General features: G+C 41.6%; 1 protein-coding gene and 1 long non-coding RNA gene across 5 annotated transcripts in view; one reads left to right on the top strand and one right to left on the bottom strand.

The window, feature by feature from the left end:
• The window catches only part of LOC145722916 (uncharacterized), a 37,021-nt gene extending 30,861 nt beyond the window's left edge, over positions 1 to 6,160 (bottom strand). Inside the window, exons 1-3 of one of the 2 annotated variants that reach the window (XR_014147471.1) lie at positions 5,188 to 6,160; positions 4,779 to 4,847; positions 3,189 to 3,292 (exon numbers count right to left, since the gene is read on the bottom strand). This is a non-coding gene — a long non-coding RNA (uncharacterized LOC145722916). The remainder of the gene's footprint in view (positions 1 to 3,188; positions 3,293 to 4,778; positions 4,848 to 5,187) is intronic. The other variant, XR_014147470.1, reaches the window with a different exon arrangement.
• A 60-nt stretch (positions 6,161 to 6,220) lies between these two features.
• Positions 6,221 to 14,970, top strand: GMNN (geminin DNA replication inhibitor). 3 transcript variants are annotated; one of them, XM_006739304.3, is made up of 7 exons: positions 6,221 to 6,371; positions 8,262 to 8,319; positions 11,280 to 11,357; positions 11,981 to 12,128; positions 12,751 to 12,833; positions 13,134 to 13,244; positions 14,562 to 14,970. In XM_006739304.3, the coding sequence occupies exons 2-7, from the start codon at positions 8,269 to 8,271 to the stop codon at positions 14,721 to 14,723; spliced, it is 633 nt and encodes a 210-aa protein (XP_006739367.1). In that variant the 5' UTR covers positions 6,221 to 6,371; positions 8,262 to 8,268; the 3' UTR covers positions 14,724 to 14,970. The 3 variants fall into 3 exon arrangements, with proteins under 3 accessions (XP_006739367.1, XP_030890367.1, XP_030890368.1); XM_031034507.2 differs by having other exon boundaries at positions 6,236 to 6,362; XM_031034508.2 differs by lacking the exon at positions 6,221 to 6,371 and adding an exon at positions 6,872 to 7,227.
• The last annotated feature ends 2,098 nt before the right edge of the window (positions 14,971 to 17,068 follow it).

The raw sequence follows: 17,068 nt of genomic DNA, 5'->3' as shown, positions 1-17,068 counted from the left end.
TTGGTGGGAACACAAGCTGGTACAGCCACTCTGGAGAACAGTATGGAGGCTCCTCAGAAGGTTGAAAATAGAGCTACCTTATGACCCAGCAATTGCACTCCTGGGTATTTACCCCAAATATAGTGATCTGAAGGGGCACCTGCACCCCAGTGTTTATAGCAGCAATGTCCACAATAGCAAAACTATGGAAAGATCCTAGATGTCCATCAACAGATGAATGGATAAAGATGTGGTATATATATATACAATGGAATATTGCTCAGCCATCAAAAAAAAAAAATGAAATCTTGCCATTTGCAACGACGTGGATGGAACTAGAGGGTATTAGCCTAAGCAAAATGAGACAATCAGAGAAGGACAATTATCATATGATCTCACCGATACATGGAATTTAAGAAACAAAACAGAGGATCATAGGGGAAGAGAGGAAAAAATAAAACAAGATGAAACCAGAGAGGGAGACAAACCATAGGACACACAGAACTCTAGGAAACAAACTGAAGGTTGCTGGAGGGGAGGGAGGGAGAGGGAATGGGGTAACTGGGTGATGGGCATTAAGGAGGGCACGTGACATAATGAGCACTGGGTGTTATATAAGACTGATGAATCACTGACCTCTACCTCTGAAGCCAATAATACATTATAGGTTAATTTTAAAAAAGAAATAATCATAACAAAAAATAAATATTACAGGGAAAAAAAACTTAAAAAATGTATTCTTTTCATTAAGAACAAGATGAACAGATTTTCCAAAAAAAAGGGTTTTTTCTCCTCTTGAGAGGCTTTTTAAGCTTTTTAAAAGTAAGCTCTGTGCCCATGATGGGGCTAGAACTTAGGACCCTAATATCAAAGGTCACATGAGAACCATTTTAAAATGTAGGAACTGCTTGGCTCTTCTTCTAATACAATAAAGTTCAAATGACCACAAAAAGGAAAAGACAACACACATGGCAGGACTACTCAGGTACTTGCCCTGATCAGTCCTGGAGTGCATGCTGGCTACTCCCGCTCTGAAGTGAGGAGCAAGCAGTTGAGTAGAGTAGACTAGGAAAGCTGAAAGCTTTCTGTTATGGGTTGAACCCACCCCACCAAATCATAGGCTGAAGTCCTAACCCACAGTACCTCACAATGTGACCTTATTTGAAGACAGGGTCTTTATAGAGGCAATCAAGTGAACACGATAGGGTAGAGCCTGCCTTACTCTGTTTGGGCTATTATGGCAAAAATACCAGAGACTGGGTGACTTAAACAATAAACATTTATTTCTCACAGTTCTGGAGGCTGGGAAGTCCAAGATCAAGGGGCCTGCAGATTCTGTCTGGTGAGGGCCTGCTTCCTGGTGCTTCTTGGCCACCTTTTCACTATGTCCTTACATGATGGAAGGAGTGAGGGAGCTCCTTGGGATCTCTTTCATAAGGGCACTGATTCCATTTATAATTACTGCCCAAAGGTCCCCACCTCCAAATAGTATCATATCGGGGATTAGGTTTCAAAATTTTGGAGGGACACCAACATTCAGTCTATAGCAGATCCTAGTCCAATATAACTTATGTCCTTACAAAATGGGGAAATTTGGACACAGAGACTGATGCAGGAGGAGCAGGATGGGAGGAAGAGTAGGGAGAAAGTGGCTATGTCCAAGGGTCAGATCCTCCCTTTACAGATCTCACAAGGAGCCAACGTCTGCCACTAGGAAACAGAGCTGCAGTCCTTCATCTGAACATAACGCTTCACAGTTTTTGGTTCCTTTGAAACTAACAAGACATAAGGCACAATTTGCTCTCTCCTTCATAGAAGATGTTCCTACTAACCCATCAGCTGAGCATGGGGTGTAGTGTACTTCTAGGCCTTCCCATTTGAAGGGAATCCAAGTACATCCTCAGTCAAGGTCCAGGGAAGGCTTTCTTTCCCATTGTGGTGCCTCATTTTAGGTAAACCTGACTGAGCCATCGGGTGCCCAGATATTTGGTCAAACATTACCTGGGTGTTTCTGTGAGGGTGTTTTTAGATGAGATTCACGTTTAAATAAGTAAACTGAGCAAAGCAAATAGTCTTTTGTAATGAAAGCCTGACCCTCCCCCAGCCCCATCTCCTCAATTCCCTCCCATAGGAGAGAATCCTCCTGCCTGATGACCCTTGAACCGGGACATAGGCTCTATAGAAGCTTCAGGCCTTCATATTCAAACGGGGACATTGGCTTTGCAGATTGTGGACTTGCCAGCTGGCGTAATCATGTGGGCAAATTCTTTATATCTATATCCATCCTACTGGTTTTGTTTCTCTTGAACAAATACCTAATACACCTGTCCTCCCTTATGTAGCCAGCAATTCATTCTCACCACATAAGCTGACTCAACAAGTTCACTTTTATAAAATTAACTCTGTGAATTTTGTGACAATTTTCTCCATGCCCAAATCCTTAGAGAAATGGTCTGGGTTTAAGAAATAAAATATAAATAAATATCAAAGGAAAAGAGAGATTAAGAAAACAATTTCTGCTTGGAATGCACTTGTTTTGAAAAAGGAACACAGACAGCCCATTGTGAAATTTTGGCAGCTTCTTTATACAAATGACAACTAGCAGATCTAGATATGTCTTTTGTAAATAATGAACTTCTCAGGATCAATACTCATTGTTCTGAAAAGTGAAAGTTAAAACACCCTTTTTTAAAAAAACAAAACAAAACAAAAACACCCTTTTAAAATTACACTGGGGCGCCTGGCTGGTTCAATAAGAAAAGCATGCAACTCTTGATCTCAGGGTCCTGAGCTTGAGCCCCACACTGGGTGTAGAGATTACCAAAAAAAATAATAATAATAAATTTTATGGGGCGCCTGGCTGGCTCGGTTGGAGGAGCATACAGCTCTTGATCTCAGGGTCATGAGTTTGAGCCTCATGTTGGGTGTAGAGATTACTTAAATAAAATGAAAGAAAGAAAGTGAGAAAGAAAGAAGTTAAGCTTTAAAAAAAAATTAAAAAAATAAAATACAAATACAATGAAAAGAAAAATTACATATAATGGCTTATTACATATAATGGTGTATGTTCATCATGGACTACATTCACTATGTGTTTTTTCATTTCCTTGGTACTTTATAATCACCTATTTACTGCCTTTTATCTTAAAGCTGATTTATCATCATTAAAATTAGTATGTATCTCATGTTATTAATTATTAAAATGTTACCTTAAAAATAAAAACACTAGGGTGCCTGGTTGGCTCAGCTGGGAGAGCATGACTCTTGATCTCCAGGTTGTGAGTTCAATCAAGCCCCACACTGGGCATACAGCCTATTTAGAAAAATAAAAAAATTAAAAAATAAAAACCCTAAATCTGATAAATTGTTTGCATCTGAATTTCTTTTCTGCTCTCATTTTTTTTCAACTTTGTGCACATTTCAGGTAACCTAAAACGTAAATTCAACTATTTTAATATAATTCACAGTAGAGGAACTGGATCACTACAAATGATCCTATATGAGCTTTTTGAAAAGACTGTAATAAATTGTTATGTGTTCCCCCAGGGAAGCTTTCAGAAAAATAGGGATTATCATGTAATAGGCAATTTCTGAACTCTGGCTGAAAACCTTGGGAATTTAGTTTAGCCTTAATAAATGATAAATTTTAAAAAGGTACATGTCCTCTCAGTTGGTCCTACTGCCTTTCATTAACATTTTAATTTATCATTATTCTTTATATCATGTTAAATGACTGGTTTTGTTTTTCTATTACAGTTCATTATTGTGCTTCTTTTTCTTTCCTTCTCTTTCGGTAAACTGATTATAAATGTTCTTGGGCAAGACACGAACAAACAGCTCTCTACTGCACAGCAATGTGGAAGTGGCTAATAGAAAGATTACAGAGAAACATCCGTGAATTTTTTTTAAACTTGTGCATGTAACATTGCAGTCAACTGAAGGATTATACACGAGCCAATGTTACTGCACAATCTCATCCGATCAATACCCGTAGTTTCCTTAGTGCAGATAAGACTACAGGATATTTGGATGTCTAGGGCCAAATTCTGATTAAATGACAACCACTTGCCACTTTTTTCCAGATCCCTACAAAATTGTTTTCCCTATAAATTTGTTCTTCAAAAACAGTATGAAAGCATACACTGTAGAGACATTCCCAGTAGTGTGGGGGCTTGAGGATCTTCTGCCTCTGGAGAGAGGAGTATTTTCAGAACCTCTCTCTTTCCATATGTGGACTTCGAGTCAGGAGATCCGAAGTCTGTCTGTCACCGGCTAGTGGTCTGAGATCTTGGGCCTGTAATTTAGCCTCTCAGTCTTGTGAAGTAGGGAGTAGAAAACATCTACCTGACAGGGCTACTAAGAAGATTCACTGGGATGACGCATGTTGTGTTATTTTAGCACAGTCATGTCTCACCGAAATACAGTGTGAGACACAAACGTGAGCTACATCGATCATTAATTTTTTTTTCAGGTAGCCATATTTTAAAAAGTAAAAAGAAACCAATGAAATGAATTTTAACAACACTTGCATTTAACCCAGTATATCCAAAGTATCATTTCCACATGTGATCAGTACAAAAAATTATGGAAATGTTTTACATTCTTCTTTTCACACTAAATCTTTGAAATTCAGTATGTATGTTACATGATAGCATATTTCGATGAACACTAGCCACATCTCAAGTGCTCAATAGTCACTGTGTGACTAGTGGCCACCCAACTGGATAGTGCAGGTACAGACCTGAATTAGTCACATTAACTAGTTGATCATTTAGCAGGCAAAGCAAAAAGGATCTAACCTAAGCTGGTAAAATGGTTGTTTCAGACTCTGGGAGCCTCACGATTTTTCCTAAAGCAGGAATCATCTCCTTCGGTATGTTGAATTAAAAAAAAAAAAGTCAAGCAATACTGAAATGTATAATGTAAAAGTCTCCCCACACCATTCCCAAACTAAGAAATACTATTAGCAACTACAGATAACATTTAGGTAAGTGGGTTTTGTGATACTTCTGGAAAATCACCAATTCTCCTATTGCTCCTCAGGTTTTTAACCTGGTGACCTCATGATTCTACCTCCTTGGTTTGCTTACCATTTTCTTATGGAAGAGATTTGTCTTTCCCAGTTTTTTTAGTTCTGTTAAGAAACATTATGAACTTTGCTTTATACTCTACCCAGTACAGGCTACCTGAATAGAACGTTGTATATACTTACCATTTTGGGTCTTTCCAGCGATGCCTTTTTATCATGCGGCTGAATGAAGAAACTGGAAGTCAGAGTTACTATTTTGACTGGCTGGCGTTTCACAGTCAAAAGACGCTGTGCTTGTACCTGGCACTGGTCGTCAGGATTCTCACTTTGGAAATCCGGTCTACGGATAGTTTTCCAATCAATGGACTGTTTCCTTTACGAATTTAGATTTTATGTATGTCTCCCAAACAAAGCCAGGACCACAGCACTGTGCTCTGTACATTGTGAGGTCGGTGGAAGAGAAACTGGTGAGAGGCAGGAGGTGGGCAGGTGGGCAGGTGGGCGCACAGGTGAGACAGCTCTGCCCGAGAGCGGCGCTGTGCGCGGTGCGGGGCAGTCCTCCCTCTGAGAATGACAATCCCAGGAAAAGTCAAGGAATGGGAAAACAGACTCGCGTTACGGTAGATGTACACAAAAGGCCAGACTCCGGTGACCCCAAACGTGCTATGTCATAGAGGAGCTGAGGATTTTGCAGACGAATGATAAAGCAAAGCTACAGGTGTCGCGAAGGGGACCCCGCTCCTTGCATTCCCGCGCCAGATCAGTCCTGGGCGCGTGCCGGGCGCTCGGTGAGCGGCGGCAGGAGCAACCGACGGCCGAGTCCAGCCTGCGGAGCCCCCACCGAAGCGCAGCACAGTCAGGATGCACGCAGCCGAAATACAAGCGCCCGGAACACAATCGGGAGTCCGCGCAGCCACGGCTTCGCCGACAGGTACGCCGGGCGCTTCCGATACGACAGTTTGTTCTCCCGGACTGCGTGTCTAGTGGGAGAGCTTGCCCCGCCCCCTGCCCTTGAAAAGGGCAAAGAGAAGAGAGCATTGCACCGAGGGGAGAATTCCGAGGCAAGGTCAGAGGGCAGCGACCGCCCCGCCGGCAGAAACCCCCGGACGGCCCCGCCCCAATCCGCGCAACTCCCACCGCGCAGGCGCAGGAAGGGGCGGGGCCGAGGGGCGGGGCCGAGGGGCGGAGGCGGGAGGCGATTCGCAGGATCCGTCTGGCGTCAGCTGGTCACGTGGCCGTCGCGCAGACGAGCGGAGTTCGCCAGCTTTCCCAGCGGTGGTGGACCGTGTGCGAGGTGCTCCGGCCGCAGCTCCCTGCGTCCGCTACGAAGACCGAGCGCGCCCGTCCGATAAGCGTGAGAGAGGTGGGAACGCGGGGGCCGCTCCTTTGACGGCTGCCGGGCCGCGGCCGGAGTGGACGTTGCGGGGAGCGCGGGGGAGGCAGGGCCCCGCGGACGAGGGGGCTGCCCCATTGGCTGGGTCGGTTTTGGCGCGCTCTCCTGTCCGCGCTCCCGATTGGTTGGCGGGCGCGTCCCGGACGCGTGCCCGCGGTGGGAGCCCCGGCGGGAGCCCTGGCGCGCCGCCCCGAGTCCCGCCGACCCCCGGCCTGCGGTGGGAGCCCCGGTGGGAGCCGCGGCGGGAGCCCCGGCGCGCCGCCCCGAGTCCCGCCGACCCCCGGCCTGCGCGGGGAGCCCCGGTGGGAGCCGCGGCGGGAGCCCCGAGTCCCGCCGACCCCCGGCCTGCGCGGGGAGCTCCGGCACGCCGCGTCGTGGCGCTCGCTGTGCTCGGAGCCTGCGGAGTCCTGCGTCGCCCGCTGAAACGACCGATGGTCGCCGATGGTGTCTCCCGTGCATCTGCGTCTCCTGGGGCCCCAGCCCCGTCAGGGCTGCCGACCGGAGTGTGACAGGCCTAGGAGAGACTGCGCTGGGCCAGGGGCTGCCACCTGTTTGAACCGTGGCCCTGACGGAAGCTCACTGCACATCGCAGTTCGGGATGCAGCCAGACGAGGGAACGGGAAGTTTCACGAAGCCGTACTTGCGCCTCGCATGCTGTGCGCTCGGTGTTCTCTCGTCTCTTCAGTTACATTTTTCTAAACAGTGTTCGAGACCCAAGTAAACGATTTGGGGATCCCGGGCTGCGACGTGCAGTTTGAGAAAACATTGCTCAGTTTAGTGGGTCCCCGTCAGCATTTGCCTAACATGAGATAGAAGTGAAAATAAGGTGCATACACCATTAGGGGCTTTTTGGTTTAAACACTCGTCTGTGCTTGTGCTAGGGCACGGTGTAAATGTCTGAGCAGGAGGTGAGTCACAGTCGAAGTCTGAAAGCCGCTGCACCGAGTAAAGGCATAATCTGCAGCAATCAAGATGTTTGGCAGGCGCAGACCTGCCCAGGCGGTTCGGAGGTTGGGTTTGGAGCGAGTCTGGCCCAGTGGGCTGGTTAAGCACGTTGCGTAATCCCTTTATCTTCTGCTCCCTCTTCCTTGCTTCCCGCAGTGTCTCAGTTCATGGTGATGGTTAAACATTCCCTACCAATGTGAATACATAATCTCAGATCGGATATTAAATCACTGCAGACCTATTGCTGGCTACCAGAGCCAATTTTATTATAGCTTAAAACTGCCTTTGAAACAGCAAAGTTAGAATGCTATTTATTTTTTAAGATTTTATTTATTCGTTTGAGAGAGAGAACAAACGGGGAGCAGCAGACAGAAGCAGAGGAAGGAGACTCCCCGCTGAGCAGGGAGCCCAACATAGGGCTCGGGTCCCAGGACCCTGAGATCATGACCCAAGCCGACCTGATTGAGCCACCCAGGCGCCCCTAGAATGCTATTCTTTAGGACAGACTTGAGCATACCCACGTACCTGGTGACCATTTATTGTTTTGCTTTTCTTGGTGACCATTTCTCAGGTTTTTTTGAGTCCTCTGTTTAATCCAGGACACCACAGTGTTTTGTAAATTTGTTTAGAATACCTAATTTTCCTGTTGTAACAAGATGTTTCTAACCAGAATTATTGTGTGTGTGTATGTAATATAGATAGTAAGAGTCACGAACTTTAGTCCCTGTAGTCATTGATGGGGCTGAGTTTGGGTACAGTGAGAAAAGATCGTAGTTTTACTGTATAGTAGTAATGAGTTCTATGATTGTAAATACTTGTAAATACTTGAAACAACAAAAAAATCTAAACTCCACCTTCGGGTGCAAACCACTTTCTGTTTATGGTATAAATTACTAGTTTTTTGTACTTCACCAGGTGTATAATGAATCCAAGTATGAAGCAGAAACAAGAAGAAATCAAAGAGAATGTAAAGGTATGTGATAGAATCACTTTCATTTGTTGAAGAAAGCATGTGGTTAGAAGCATTTTGATATAATTTAACTAAATTTAATCTGGCTATTGTTTCTATAAACTTTGAAGTGCCGAGCTTTTAGCTAGAGGACAAGTAACACTAGAGAACTTTAAAAAAATTAATTAAGGTTGAACAGGTAAGTTTTATGATCCCATTACATGGAATCTCTTTCCGTTTGTTTAGGTCTTAATTTCTTTCAACAATGTTTTGGTAGTTTTCAGAGTATTGAGTTTTATACTCCTTTTGCTTAATTTTTTCTTAAGTATTTTTAATGCTACTGTAGATAGAATTGTTTCTTAAATTAAATTTTCTGTGTGTTCATTGCTACTATATGGAAAACAGTTGATTTTTGCTTTTTGAATTTGATCTTAAATCCTGCAACCTTGCTGAACTTATTAGATCTAGTAGTTTTTTAGTAGATTCCTTAGGATTCTCTGTAAATAAGATTGTGGTTGCTTTCTTTCCACTCCTCCATTTTATAAAATGACTTTACTAAAATCCTTTGTATCTTGAGAATTGGTGTCTTTGACTAGAGACACATTTTGCGTTACAGTGCATGTGTGTCCAGAGAAGATCATACTTATTACCATCGAACCTGCTTGTTTTGCTACGCTTTTTGAATCCCAGTATGATGCCATCACTGGAAATCTTATCCCAAATATTTATTCGTATAACAATAAGAACAGAATTTAATTTTGAATTTGTAACTTTGACTGATTTTGCTCTTAAGGTTCTAAATGAATTTACAACTTAACAAGCTTCTGCCACACAACTTAGAGGGTGAGGGTTCCCGGTAATGAGACCACATCTTCAGGAAAACTACCATTTCTAATTTAAGATTTAAATTAAATAGAATAAATAAAAGCCTTTCATAAGTGATAGCAGATGCTTTCTGATAGATGGCTTACCTTGCCTTAGTGTCCTTACATTATTTTTCTTAAATAATAACTGTGCATTGATAATTTAAGTCCATCTCTTTCCATTTAGGATGATGACATTTTCCCACTGAGCTTTGTGTGTGTGCTTAAACTTTTTCTTATGAAAATTTTCAAATATTCAAAAATAGTCAATAATATAATAATCTCAACTTTACAATTTTCAACAGTTATCAATATATGACTAATCTTGTTTCATCTACATTTTCATTCACTCCTCCTTGAGCCACATAATTATTTTGAGGCAGATCCCAGACAGTTTATATCATTTCAGCAGATCTTTAAAGAAAAATGTAATGTGTGCTAGCTAGAGTACAACTTTAAAAGGACTGGGTTCTGTTTGATTCTTGATTTAGCCTCCACAGCTCTGACGTTGGGTGAATTATTTAGCATCCCAGCCTCAGTTTACATCTCTGTAAAAGAAAGAGATTGGACTAAAACTAGATCTATAAGAGTGAATTATAGGAGTTCATGGATTTCCTACCAATTAGGCAAAACTCCATGTGAGTAGTGCTCTTGTGTGCATTTTTTTTTTTTTTTGAGAGAAGGGTTCCCAGAATCCCAAATGGTTTTCTAAAAAGATTAAGACCTATTAATATCTAAGAACCTGAACCTCTTGGCTCTAAAGAGTCTGGTATTCCAATGCATGATCTGTATGAAGAGAATGATAATAGCCATATTCCATCTTGGGGGCTGGGTGCTTCAGGCTTACATGTACAAAAGTTAATCCTAAAAATGGCCATTTTTTTGTGTGTGGCATTGATTTATCTGGCTTCTTTGGCCATTATTAGTAGCAAGCATTTAAATAAATTAACACCTCCTATTCTTCAGGGTCCAGAGTTAGGTTTTCTTCTGTTTGTCTGTGGACTAATCTATAATCTAAATTACATCTGAAATGTTGTTGTAATATTTGTTCTCAGAGTAGCTGGCATTTGTTCTTCAGTTCAATGGTGAGATAATAATCGGCAGTAGAAACTGTACCGTGGGAAAGGTGAGCTCTCGTCCTGTGAAGTACTGCATGGAAGCAGAAACTTTCCCACGCTGCTTCGGTGTCATGTTCTTGCTGCCCTTGTTTGAGTGTTCACCATTGTTTGCTATCCCATGGCAGCAGGATAACTAATGATTTTTTGCAAAAAGAGAGAGCGCTTTCAGATCAGGAAATATATGGGAAGCTATTTACATGTTATAAGGAAGGCTAAGTTTTTTCCAAAACAGTAGTGTGGGCAAATTCACAGTATTCTCGTGTGCCTCTGGCATGGACTTTGTGGCCGTCTCCTAATGAATGGGCTTGAAGCAAAACTGCTTCTGCAGTCAGGTGAAGATTGCGGGGGGCGGGGGGGGGTTGTCCTCTTCGATGTGTTTTTGGTTCTGTATAAAGGTTGTGTTCTTGAAAATTGTATTCCTTTGGTGAATACATATACATGTGTCAGGGGATAGTTCCTATTTAAAGGAAGTCTGAGATGAATCTTTTTGAGTAGGGGAAGAAATATTTTGCAGTGTAAATAACCTTTTTCCCCCCGTTTATCCCTTTTGTGGGTTTCTACTGTAAATGTTATGATGTCTGGTAGGTTTCTAGTTTCTGTGTGGCAGATCTTTTTAAGAGGGAATACAAATATTCCTGTTGTACTGCAGTTTCATCAATATGGTCTGAAGTATTAGAGCTTAGAAATTTTGTTATATTTTTTAACTGGATGTGATTAGTTAACAAGATGACTATAATACAGCATGTATTGAAATGGAAGGAGAAAAGCTACTTGTGTCAAGTTTGGGTAATGTGATCCATTAGGCTTTCTTTAAACTTTATTATAATTTAGGGAAATAACAAGTTTGCTAGTTGAAAAAACCAATATATTGCTCCTATTTAATTATATAGCAGACCAAATACTAGTATTCTTAGTGTTTCCTTTTTCCTAAATTATAGGAGTATGAGAGTAATAACCCGTATAACAACTGAGTAACCAGATAATAAATTTCGTTGACTTTTAGAATAGTCCTGTGCCAAGAAGAACTCTGAAGATGATTCAGCCTTCAGCAGCTGGATCACTTGTTGGAAGAGAGAATGAGGTATGTGTTATCGGGCTAGAATGGTACAAATGATACTAACTTTACATTAAAGACCTTTCCAAGATGTCCTTGATCCGGAGATGCCTAGGTCATTGAAACTTGGAAATAATTCAAGAATAACGATTGTGTGTTTCTCTCAGAAATGGTTTTTGTATTGATGGTTCAATTTAGGAAGTTCAAAATTGGTATGAAGACCTACAGTAGCACTGGGATGATGTAAGAAGTTATGAGTTAGCCAACAGGAATAATGTTTGATGTTTTGGGAATAAAATGTTACAGTCATTCATTTACCCCTGTCTGTAAAGGATAAGATCACAGATGAGGGTGTCTAGACTTTTACAGGTCTGAAAATACGGCCTTTCTGTGGTACTCAGTTATTTAAACAAAAAAAATAATTTCAGCTAAGCCTTAGACCTAAGTCTAATCTAGGATAGTTGCTGCAAATAAAATTCCTAAAAAATAACTACATTTTGGTAGAGTTTTAAATTTGTGATTCTTTTAAAAGATCCAAAGATTTCAGACATATGAGTGCTCTGTTTTTAATACATACATGATAAAACCACCCAACTTTCTTGTTCATTAAATCAAAATAAATGAGATTGATGTATGTATTTTCATTGTAGTTGGTTAAAGCCTTGTCCAAAAGGAAACATTGGAACGACCAGTTAACATCTAAGGCTTCCAGCTCTGGAGTTGTTTTTGTCCCAGAACATAGTGAAAATAAAAATTTTAGTGAAGTTACTCAAGAAGCGTTTGATCTTATGATTGCAGGTATGAAAAAATGTATAACTTTTCTTAAATGTTTTAGTTAATGATAAATTTAAATTATTAATATTAATAACTAATTTAATATTTAATTATTTAAATATTAAATAAAATAACAAATCACTTATGATACTGTTACAAATCCTGCCCACAGCCTCTTAATCTGGAGACTCTATTAGACATTTTATTCAAATGTTTAGATAGTTGAAAATTTCTTATGGTATATACTGTGAACAGGCTTTACTGTTTGGTAAGATCCAAATATGGATGAAATATTAAAAGGTTAGTGATTAATATGACAGCTCTGACATTAGATTTTCTTAAGTGTTACAAGACTTGGAAATTGTCTTTTCAAAAGAAAGTATCTAGAGAATGATTTTGAAGAAAGGAACTTGCACATAGCAGAAAATGAAGGGACCCAGCAGCAACGTGGCTGAGCTAGAAGGAGCCTGTTGTTCGTCCTAGTTCTAATTGGAATGGCGGTGGAAGTCAACAGAGGAAGCTGGTGATGTTCTATAAAGCGTTGTGGGAACATTTTTTTTGTAGAAAAATCATTGGGTTTTGACAGTAGCATATAATAGTATAATAATATTTTCAAGGTTTACATGAAAACGTTAATTTATTTTAGAAAATCCATCCTCTCAATATTGGAAAGAAGTGGCAGAAAAACGGAGGAAGGCGCTCTATGAAGCACTTAAGGAAAATGAGAAAGTACGTACTGACTATAGTCTGTGGCAATCTTCAACATTCCAGGATTACTTTCCTTCTGCTTGGTTGGAGTGATACAAACTAGCTTTAATGTTGGTCTAAGACAAGTCTAATCAGAAAGGGAGCTCTGTTACCAGAACTGTTACACCAAAGGAGCTCATCGAGAGCCAGAGTAGCACTGTTGTTAGGAACTTTGTGTAAATGTGTCTGTCGGTTATTCTCCGTTACGGACTTGGAGGCCTGGTAGTTTGGTTTCTAGCATGGCAGATCTGTGGAATACTGAACTTTATTTATGTCATACAGCTTCACAAAGAAATTGAACAAAAGGACAGTGAAATTGCCCGCCTGAAGAAGGAAAACAAAGAACTGGCAGAGGTAGCAGAGCATGTGCAGTATATGGCAGAGGTGATAGAGGTAGGTATTTGAACACTCACCTGACTCAGAATCCTCTGTTTTTTCATCATTTGAGGTAGCAGTGTAATCAGTAAGTGTGCGGGCTCTGGAATCAGATTTCCTGGGTGTGAGTCTTCGCTCCCTGCCCAGCACCATCACGTTTGTTGAGTCAAGCAGGTTATGTATGTTGTCAGGGCTTCATCTTCCTCATTTGTAAGATGGGAGTAAAATATGCACTTTGTAGGCTTGTCATGAGAATAATGAGTTATAACGATGAAAGTGGAGAGAAGTCCCTGCCCATAAGAGCCCCGATGACTGTTAGATAGTATTATTATCATGAAGCAAAAGAACATCTATTTTCTTGTAGAAATATAAAAAGGAATTTACTTACATATGGAAAATTTTTCTTTCACAGTTGACAAGTTTTTTGACAGGTTTTAATATAACAAATGCCAGTGTGACATTACCGTTATTTATAAAACTGTTAACTGGTAAACTAAAGTTTGGTGGTCTTATCTGACGTTTTATTTGGAAGAAGCTAATGTGTTTATAAGAACTAGCCTGGGGTTGGGTGGGTGGGGGGCCGGGCGCCTGGCTGGCTCAGTCAGTTAAGTGTCCGACTCTTGGTTTCAGCTCAGGTCATGATACCAGGGTCTTGAGATCAAGCCCGGCATCAGGCTCCGAACTCAGCAAGGAGTCTGCTAGAGTTTCTCTCTCCTTCTCCCTCTGGCCCTCCCCCTGTGCGCTCCCTCCCTCCCTCCCTCTCTCCCTCTCTCTCATAAATAAATCTTTAAAGAAAAACAAAGAATTAGCATGACGACTTCACTTACAGTATTGGACTAAAAAAGTAGGTCTTAAACTTACTCACGTTTTCGAAAAATCGTATTACTGATAGGAAGAAAGTTTTTCAAATATTAGCTTTTCTTGTACTGAATTGCTTACATTTTAAAGCCGTGACAGACTTACTGTTCGAAGTTTTCCCTTGGAAGTAGTGAATAGCTCTCCCAGCTGCCCTGAGTGTGTCGGTCCACTGCAGACTGGAAATCAGAAAACCTGGTCCTTCGCTCTAGGTAGCTCGAGAAGCACTGACTCGAGTGGACTGTGGGGCACGTCAGTGCTTTAAAAAGATGAGCAAATCGTTAGGCGCTGTGACTTCGCTGAAGTGGGATCTAGCATGGTGGAGACCTCGATAAAACACCTGACTGTCCGTGAATGTAATTGAGAGCCTTTACGAAAAGGACCTCTTTAGAACATTGAGGGTCAGTGATGCCAGCACACTGCTAACGGACTTGGCCTGGACAGTGTTGATAGTAAATTGTTGGTTTATTCTTTCAAAAGAGACTGCATGAGGAACCTCTGGGTAACTCTGAATCACCAAACAGTCAGGAGTGTGACTCGGAAGAGGAAACCGGTGAGGACTCGGACGTGGAAGCCCCAGATGTTGGTACGTGTGCTGAAGATGCTGTGTCTTCCTCGAGAGATGCAAAACCATGTGTGTGAAAGTCACGCTTGTCTGACTTGAGAAACTTACTGCCAGAGTTTACCTCCACTAGAGCTCTTTGTAGCAGAGCAAACAACTGTACTGCGGAGTTGGAATCAGACCTCCTTGTTTGAATCCTGGGACCCCCGTTGCATTAAAATACAAATACTATGTATTTTTAATCTGTGATGTTTTATGTAAATAGCATTTTCTCAGTGGTCAAACATGACTTGTGTATATGATAAATAAACTTCAGTCTCTTGTTGAGCATTGTGTGTATCTGGGAAGAATGAAGTATAACCAGGCTAGAGAAAGTGTGTCTGTTTCTATGGTTTTATGTTGTTTTCTTTCTGTTGCTCTGCTATCTTGGAGAAAATGAATTTATCCTTTTTTTTTTTTAAGTAAGCTCTACACCTAGCATGGGGCTCAAACTCACGACCCCAAGATCAAGAGTTGCTTGCTGTACTGACCGAGCCAGCCAGGAATTTTTTCTCTCTCTTAAGACTGAGATGGTTGAGGTTTTTACTCCCAAGTCTGGTTGTACTTCAAGCTCATTGTAGGGACTGTTGATTTCCATATACTCTTACTCAGTACTTCTGATGGTGGAGTGTGAGAATCTAGTATTGGACGCTCCCCACATGGATCTGAGTAGCCAGGAAAAGGCCCAGTTGGCTGGTACAATCTGACTCTTCTTGGAAGCTTAAAATGGTGGGTGATTGTTCCCTGGGGGGGGTGGGGGGGTAAACATTCACTTAGATGCAGGGAAAAAGCCAGGGGTTGTGAAATTTTCTGTTCACGTATTTCACATATGTTACAGTACAGAGTATGTATATTGAGGAATGAAGAAGGGTGGATTAATTAGGGATTTCCCATATGTACTGTTTCGAATGAAGAACAGGAGAAAGGAAATTGTTTACAAAGTACATAGCTTTGGGATGGAATATGTTCTTTGAGAAGCATACCAAGTACTTTTTATATAGATGGGCAATAAAGAGCTTGTCGAGCTTTAAAGGATTCCTTTAGGCAAGGTGTATTTATCCTTACAGAACTTGAATGTTCTTACCTCTCATATTGAGTTAGTCTACCTCAGTGTTGATGGTTAAAGCTTCTACTTCAGAGCCTGAACTGAATGCTTTGAAAATGGAAGTGATATTAATGTACAGCAACATTGTCCAAAAAACTTCGGGATGTGGGAAATACCTTTGCTACCGAGCATGGTGGCCAGTTCGCCGCACGAGGCTGTTGAGCACGTGAAATGTGGCTAATGTGAATGAGGAACTGAGCTTTGATTTATGTTCAAGTAGCGCATGAGGCTGCTGTGTTGGTGCAGCTCTCTGTTTTAGGTATGGGACAGTAGCCTAAGATCCAATTAAGACGATACATTTTATGCTAAGTGTTTTTTACTACAGTAAAAAATAATTTAAAGAATATTACGGGTTAAGGGTAGAAGGCAGTCAGCCAAGAGGCTATTAGAATGAATGAGAGCTAAGCAGAAGAGGGTGACCTGGCAAATAGAAAGTATTTCTGGAAAATGCGAAAGATGGATTGCCAGGATTTGGTGGTGGGGAGCAAAGGGAAAAGGGAAGTGAGGACTTTACAATTTAATGTAAAAGCTATCACTATTAATCTAGAAGAAAATAAAGGGAAAAATTATAGTGACTGGTTTTGGCAAAGATTTCTCAAAAAGGACACAAAAAGTACAAATTCTCTAGTAAATTGGACTTCATAAAAATCAAAAACTTCTCTTTGAACGAAGAGAATGAAAAGATAAGCCGTAGACTGACAGAAACTATTTGGCAAAATCTCCAACAAAAGCTTTGTATCTCTAAAGAACTCTTAAACTCAGTAAGTAGACAGCCTAGCTTCTAAAATGGGGAAGATTGGGACACTTGACCAAAGGGTGTATACAGCGGACCAGCACGTGACAAGATGTCTGCAGCCTCGGTCGTTAGGGAAACAGCTGTCAGAATGCAGCTGGCAGAATGGAAACATGACCATACTGTGGCGACATAGTAAGGCCATGAAGCCAGGGCATCTTCTCCGTACTGCTCGTGGCCACGTTCAGTACTACAAATGCTGTGGAAATGGCCATTTCTTAAAAGCTAAACCTGCATTCCTTAGGATCCAGCCATTCCACTCCCAGGGGTGCTTACCTAACAGAAATGAAAGCATATGTCCACGTGAAGACTAGTCGGCACATTCTCAGTTTTATCTGTAGTAGCCGAAATGTCCACCAGCAAATGAAAGGATGAACAGATGGTGGTGTATCCATACGGTGGAATACCACTCAGCAATAGAGTAACAGTTGGCATAAACAACATGGACAAATCTCAAATGATGTTGAGTGGAAGAAAGCAGGTAAGAG

This window comes from Leptonychotes weddellii, chromosome 8 (genome assembly GCF_054177405.1).
Source record: "Leptonychotes weddellii isolate Sample4059 chromosome 8, ASM5417740v2, whole genome shotgun sequence".
NCBI lineage: Eukaryota > Metazoa > Chordata > Mammalia > Carnivora > Phocidae > Leptonychotes > Leptonychotes weddellii.
The sequence above is the reverse complement of the archived record's forward strand: the minus strand, read 5'-3'. Positions and strand labels throughout refer to the sequence as shown.